Source organism: Gymnoscopelus braueri, assembly GCF_963280865.1.
Source record: "Gymnoscopelus braueri genome assembly, chromosome: 2".
Taxonomy (NCBI): domain Eukaryota; kingdom Metazoa; phylum Chordata; class Actinopteri; order Myctophiformes; family Myctophidae; genus Gymnoscopelus; species Gymnoscopelus braueri.
The window spans coordinates 12,614,543-12,622,244 of NC_137604.1; the positions used below are offsets into that span (position 1 = coordinate 12,614,543).

The 7,702-nt window shown below is 42.2% G+C and overlaps 1 protein-coding gene across 1 annotated transcript; it reads right to left on the bottom strand.

The window, feature by feature from the left end:
- Positions 1–597: 597 nt before the first annotated feature.
- Positions 598–5,374, bottom strand: LOC308098951 (uncharacterized protein). Its single transcript, XM_080447423.1, has 4 exons — positions 4,654–5,374; positions 3,415–3,620; positions 3,143–3,263; positions 598–1,220 (listed from the first exon to the last, which is right to left on the bottom strand). The coding sequence occupies exons 1-4, from the start codon at positions 5,146–5,148 to the stop codon at positions 1,107–1,109; spliced, it is 936 nt and encodes a 311-aa protein (XP_080303549.1). The 5' UTR covers positions 5,149–5,374; the 3' UTR covers positions 598–1,106.
- Positions 5,375–7,702: the final 2,328 nt, after the last annotated feature.

Consider the following 7,702-nt stretch of genomic DNA (forward strand, 5'->3'; position numbering starts at 1 on the left):
GATGGAACACACACTAGGCTAAGGCAGACAAAAACCACATAAAATTATATTAACATTTCTGCCTCAAGGTTTACAGTTTAACCCCTTTAAGACCATAGTTAGTTTACCAGGGTCCCCCGGGCTCTATACTAGGTCCGCAAGCATTTCCCGCTACACCAAATCTCTTTGTCGAAAATAGCCCATCTACCTCACTGTAGATCAGCTATTTTCCGCCTATGTTCGTCCCAGAATAGAGACGCTATGCTTCGTGTGGTTAAAGCATGTTGATCAGTGGTTCAAGGACCCCCAAATTAACATGCACTTGGCCGCGGACCTCCATCTGAAAAACGTTTGGGACGTCACGACCTCCGCGCCATACAAGATTTGTGTTATTAAACTGTTTCCCCCCCAAAAAAGTAATGGTCTACAAGCTGACAATGCTTCGCATTACGCCACGTCAGCTTGTAGATCGGCTATTTTCAAATAGATCATGTATACAGTGTTAAAGTGATTTTGATGCCATGTTAACTAATGTTGCTGGGAACCATAATATATTGAGACGCACTGGTTAAGCTCCGAGAAGCACACAACTTGTTTCCAATGCTTGCAAACATGAAAAACTTAAGACTGACATGAGCAGGAGTTGTGTGTTCAATACTTTTTTTAATTGTTGAATCTCACACTTGGGTACAACAAGTACACATTTAGCATGCAGTGGCACATTTCCACCACAGTGGGCTATATAACTGTATAAACTGTACTGGAGTCAGCTTTTTTTTTTATGTTGTCCAATCTGTATGGTAGAGTATGTTAATACAATATAACTTATAACATTGGGGTGGTTGTATTGTGTCTCCCTGCTCTTCTATTGAATCATTTAGATCGTGTCAAAGGTAAAGTCTCACCTAGACACAGGATCTGACACGAATTTTGACCTGATGGTCAAGATTCAATTTATCCCCCGAGTAAGCAGGCAGGCTACATTAGCGCAATGGTAAAAAGGTCAGCACTTGTGCAGGAAACCAGGTTCAAATCCGCGGTAGAAGAGGAAAGTTACATTGCATGCAGCTTTAAGTGGAGAGTCAGTACAATGGTGTGGGGTAAAAAGGCCACCAATCCTTAACCAGCTACTGATGCGGGTTGAGGGTGAGATCGCCTGGCGGGTTGAGGGTGAGATCGCCTGGCTCACAGCAACTCAAGACGTCATGGTCTCTCAGACGATCCTTGTCAAATTTCAGCCTCTAAAAAACAAAATAAAATACATGACATTTAACGGAATATGACAAAAGCGTGTTTCAAACTTCACTCCAACAATTATATTATCTGTACCGTTTTCCTTGTTTAAGTTCATATATTTGTAATTATATTATTTCTAGCTCAAGTTAATACTAACTACCAACTTATTAGTCGCCATGTATTGCAGAAATTAGGGTAAATTTGAACATTTGAGTGTATAACCGAGCACAATGTAACATAGATGAAGACATCTTTGATATCATTGGATAAAGTGATTGGATAGATGATGTCAATATACAACCATAAGTTAATCTATACTAATGTAATACTAACAGACAGGGGATTTAAGAAAACTCAAGGAATTCCATGAGGCGTGATATTTTGTATGCTCTCTCCCATGCATGGAACTGTGTGCTGCTGTACAGTATGCTTGGAACTTGGATTGTGTCATCTGGTCATTTAATTGACTTGCATTGAAGTCTTGCTTGAGATATCTAAACTATTCTATCACTGAGAAATGTTTTCAATATTTAAATGTGCTGATCATTTAAATATACGGTCAAAACATGGTGACAGGAATGCCAGAAACCGACCACACCCAGTCTATTACCTGAATAGATAGTCTCATAGTGGCTATTTATTATCCGAGTACCAGCAATCTGGAGACGGGCCGTCTCTATTGTATTGCTGAAATGCATACGGATGTCCTCTGAAAATGTTGTGACAAGTCATGTGTCTGGCCTTTTTTAAGACAAATGTAATACTTTGACTTTTTTGTTTTCGTTCTTTTTAATGCCTTATTGGGACACAATTTAATAACTTTATAATAATTTTATATTAGCATGGAAACCATGTGTGCATTATTTAGCTTTGTATTACAGAACATAAACTAGACAGGAACTTGCAAAAAAGGAGGCTCTTTATTAAATCAGAAAGGGATCTTTGATATCAAATCAAAGAAAGGTCCCGCACACTGTCTGGAACTTTCAAAAAGGATGCTCTTTATTAGCATCCTTTTTGAATAATAATTTTTGCAAGTTCTAGACAGTGTGCGGGACCCTCTTTCTTTGACTTGATAGCAAAGATCCCTGTCTGAACATTTGAACCATCCTGGTTGTCCAACGCACCTGTCACTAACCTTTAATGTGTGCATCGGCCTTCTTTTAAAATAATGTAAACTAGAAAGGTGCCCGGGGCCCGCAAACTTTGGAAGGCAGTAACTCACAGCCAATTGGAATAAGATCTGGAAAATCAGACTTATGCTTCTTGATCACATTACCCCAGAGATAATGTGCACCGATTTGTGAGAGTTTTGGACAAAATCGGTAGGAGAAGTAGCAAAAAATGAAGAAAACGCAAAATGGCCGAAAATGTAATCTGGCATGTGTCACGATCCAAGGAATCCATAGAAAAAAAGAATTTGATTGTACGACATACAGTTCAATTGTTATAGACCAAAACGTGAAAAACATGAAGCCGATTTTAAATATTTTGGGTGGAGGTTCTTCCATGGCCTACTGGGAGTGTACACTACAGTATGTAGGTGCAAAGTGTCATGGCAATCGGGTGCTGCGTTCATGATTTGTGGCATTTTGTACAAAACGGGCCACTCCCGTAAACTTTGGAAGCCAATCGTAGCTAATCGGAATGGAATATGACAATTCTGATCTGAAACATTTTAGGTGGAGGTTCTTCCTTGGCCTACTGGAAGTGTGCGTGCAATGTTTCATGGCGATCGGTCAAACGTTGCCGGAGATTAGCTGCTCACAGACACACGGACGGACGGACACAAGTGAAAACATAGTATCCGCCCGGCCGTCTAATCTCTCAAAACAGATTAAGCTCAAAACATGTTTTTTCTTTTTTTGGCCGATGGGTTCCCAGATTGCCGGCCGTCTGGCCTGGCGGAGAGAATGAGACTTCATACCTTTCCATCTGGCAAGTGGAAAGCCACAGCCACGTGGTCCCATACATAGTACTCGTGCCGAGGTGTATAAAGGAGGTGAGCCACCATTTGGTTCTGATATGGCTTATGAACCAGCTGGAAACTGTTTCATACAGAGAGGGAGAGAGGAAAGTGTAACATTATTCATTTGCATGGATATAGCGTGATGCGACACACACACACACACACACACACACACACACACACACAGACACACACACACACACACACACACACACACACACACACAGTACCTGTGTGTCTCACACATGGCTTCAGGCCTCCAGATGATCTGGCCATCCTTGTAGGCACAAACTGCATGTGGGCTGTCATCCAGCAGAGGGTACTTGTTGAAGATGTCATTGTAGAAGTGGCTATGGACCACCACAGAGTACACCACCTCTTGTTTGTACAGCACCGTTTCATAGACACGTAGAACTGGTTCTGAGCCTCCGCATATCTAGGAAGGAGAAAATGTGTTTAGTGGAGAGAGATACTGTAGATTATTTTTTTATTTTTATTTTAGCAAGAACAATGGTGAATGAATGAATGAATATTTTATTTCCGTGTCACTGGATCAATTTCTTGACCCAGTGATGACCAATTATCAATTCAATAATTTGAATTTATTTCAGACCCAAGGGAGATCCATATCACAATTTAAAAAAAGACAATAAAATAACAGAAAAAGAAGAATCTACAATGTTCAGTTTCTAACATACAAACATATGCGCCAAATGGTTCCACAGTCTAGAGGAGAACCTGACAGAACTGCATATCCCTTATGACAGTGATGATGTCATTTACTGACTCATATTGCCTACACATAAACCTATACTAGATGTCCTTGTCATCCGAAAGGTCATTGAGATAATATATTGCCCAAATATGTAATCTCACTGCACACACTAAGGCCAGTACCAGACAGATAGAAGTCAGGAACGGTTGATTGTCTGTCTTCTCTACGTTGGATAATCATGATACTTACTCTGTCAAATTATATGAAGATAAAGTAAAAAATTGGTCAAGTGCTCCATTAAGTATAGTTACAAATTAAATATTCATGTTAAGACCACTTCACCCACTTTCAACCCATCTTCATATAATTGGTCCTCACTAAAGCTCATTATAAGGCACTATTTCCATCTACTCACTCTGCATCTCATTGGTGGGTTAAGAACAGTTCAGAAACCTGCCTACCAATGACATCGATGGGGATTCCAAGCCCATAGAAACTACAGCCAGTCTCTTCCAGGAAATAGCATGCATCGATAAGAATAATTAAAAATACAGTTAATAAAGTCTTGTTTGAAATGACGGTTCACAAACTGTAGACAAACGTGTCTACCAACGTCTGTAGGCAGGTTTGTGAACCGTCCACAGCCCTCCTCTGACTCACAATCTTATGATGAGCATTAGTGAGGACCAATTATATGAGGATAGGTTAAAAAGCTGCAATTATCAACTCAAGACACGTGTGTGCGTTTATATACCTGCTTGCGGTATTCTCCCAGTAGCTCCTCCAGGGGGAAAGTAAATCGATGCGAGCCGTATCTCGAACTGTCCAGGAAGGCAGGCGAGGTGGCAAACCGCTCCAGAAAAGGCAGCTGCCCGTTCCTCCGTCCTCTCCTCCTTCCAGGATAGATGTCATCCAGCAGACGTCTCTCAGCCGATTCAATGCCCCGCTTAGGGACAGAGAGGCTCCACCACAGCAGGTCCATGTGGTTTGGATCCTTAGAATTCTGTTCTTTAACCGCTTTAATAGCAGACGGTGCAAAGAAGCCTCCTTCGAATCCGATCTCAAACAATGCGTCTGTGTCATGCCTAAGATGAGTGACATGGAACACCGGCCGGGGGTAGAGTGGGATGTTCTCTTTGAATAAGTACTTGTTGGGTTTGCCATGGACATCTTTCAGCTCTGTCAACTTTAAGTGTTGGCCTTTGATGAAGTTCTCTGTATATCCTCTCCTGTTCACACGTTCTTCCATGGTTGACGGTTGAGAGAAAAAGACAGAAGCGTTTCACTTTCACTTACCCGGAATTGGAAACCGTAAGTTTAAACTGTCACTCTCCACGACTCTCAGTCAGTCCCCATTTCCAGTCTCTCTGCCAGAGGCGGATGATGAAACAATGGGCCTCTGGGCCACAGACTGGTACTGTAAAAGGCCCCCCGAACAGGTGCACCAACTTGCGGTCGACACCACAATAACTATTGCAAGAGGATCTACAGTGCAACATGTATAGGCTGCACAGCATGCCAACACCATATTAACACATCTCAACAGAAATACTGTATCTTGAAAGCCACCTGTCATGAATTATGTGACCTTATCTGCTCGACCCAGTACACACATGGGGTGACTCACTCATCTGTGTAAGTGTAGCAGGGCGATATAAATGAGGGTAGCCAACTACGCCACTTAGGGGATTGCGCCCTAGGAAATAGTTTTTGGGAATCTAATAAACTAAAGTACACCACCGGAACACATGATAACTCCCCACTAGGTTTGTTGTACAGTTAAGAATTGGAGGCAGAGGCGTGGCATAAAGTACAAATAGTAATCCATTTTATTCATATAACGGGTAATATGTGATAGCATTTAATAAATGATGCATCCACTGGGTAAAATAGTATGACTGTGGTTCAACAATATGCATTGTACCTCTTAAGGATCGATACTGAGGCTTACCAAGGGGAGGGAGAACAGGCTAACCCGCCCAGGGCAGTGGCACCCCCGAGCCACAGCACACAAAAATGGAAAAATAAACTAAACAGCACACTAAAGAAAAGGGGATACCACCACCACTGGAGCGGGCGTCGCCTGGTTCCGACTTGGGGCCTCAGCACCAGAGCTAAACAGAGACAGAACAATGAATAAACGAGGAGCCGTAAAATACATTAGATTAAATTACTGTGCATTCACATTAGCCAGTCTATAGGCGACTGGGGGTTTCACTCCACACATTGTAATAAGTCCAAATGAGGGCTTCCAATAAATGCTTCCATTATAATTAAAAAATGCATTCTAAATCAGTAGTTCTCACACTTTCAAGATTTTTCAAAAATGTTCAAAAATAGCAGATTTACAAACTAACAGCGCGGCATGAAGTGACACGCTGTGAGCTTGCATATCTGCTATTTTTGAATAGCCAACGCAAAAATCTAAAATGACACAGATGCTTTCCCGGTGTTAATGGGTTAAATGTGCTGCACACATTATCGAGAGAAGCAGTCCCACAGCCATTTGTAATAGGACATTATACATCTTGATCACATTACCCCAGAGATAATGTGAGAGAAGTAGCAAAAAGTGAAGATAACGCAAAATGGCAGAAAATGTAATCTGGCATGTGTCACGATCCAAGGAATCCATGGAAAAGAACGTTTGATTCTACCACCTACTGTTCAAAAGTTATAGGCCAAAACGTGGAAGTGGGCTGTGCCATCATCAAGCCTATTTGAAATATTTGGGGTGGAGGTTCTTCCTTGGCCTACTGGGAGTGTAGGTGCAAAGTGTCATGACAATCGGGTGCTGCGTTCATGATTTGTGGCATTTTGTACAAAACGGGACACTCCCGCAAACTTTGGAAGCTAATCGAAATGGAATAAGAGAATTCTTCTGATCTGAAACATTTTGTGTGGAGGTTCTTCCTTGGCCTACTGGGAGTGTGCGTGCCATGTTTCACGGCGATCGGTCAAACATTGCCGGAGATTAGCTGCTCACAGACACACGGACGGACGGACATGAGTGAAAACATAATAGTCTCCGGTCGTCTGTCCTGACGGAGACAATAAGACTTCATACCTCTCCATCTGGCAAGTGGAAAGCCACAGCCACGTTGTCCCATACATAGTAGCCTACCGTACTCGTGCCGAGGTTCAGAAAGGAGGTGAGCCACCATTTTTGAGAGGGAGAGAGGAAAGTGTAACATTATTCATTTGCATGGATAGCGTGATGTGTCTCACACACACACACATGAAATATTGTTGCAGACAAAAGGAAAACTGCCAATCACAAAGTGCATAGACGGCAGAACAGTTACAGTAAATACAATATAGTTAACATATTTGTCAGACACAGCAGACATCATGGATAAAGGAAACAACGCCTCCTCCTCCAAATTGAGCGGCTTCCTAAAATAGCTGCTATTGAGCAGTACCTTGCTAACTCACTTCAGGCCTCCAGATGATCTGGCCATCCTTGTAGGCACAAACTGCATGTGGGCTGTCATCCAGCAGAGGGTACTTGTTGAAGATGTCATTGCACCGTTTGTACAGCACCGTTTCATAGACACACAGAATTGGTTCTGAGCCTACACACACCTAGGAAGGAGAAAATGTGTTAGTGGAGATTAGATAGATAAGACAGATTGACGTCTCAATTATAATTATGGTCAGCTGCCTGTATGTATGTACCGTAATGTGTTTAGATAATACGGTAGTGGGTGGGAGTGGGGTGGGGGTCCTGCCTTAATACATGTCTGTGTGTCAGGTTGTTTGTCCATTTATGTGATTGTGTGTGCACAGCTGCCTACAGTATG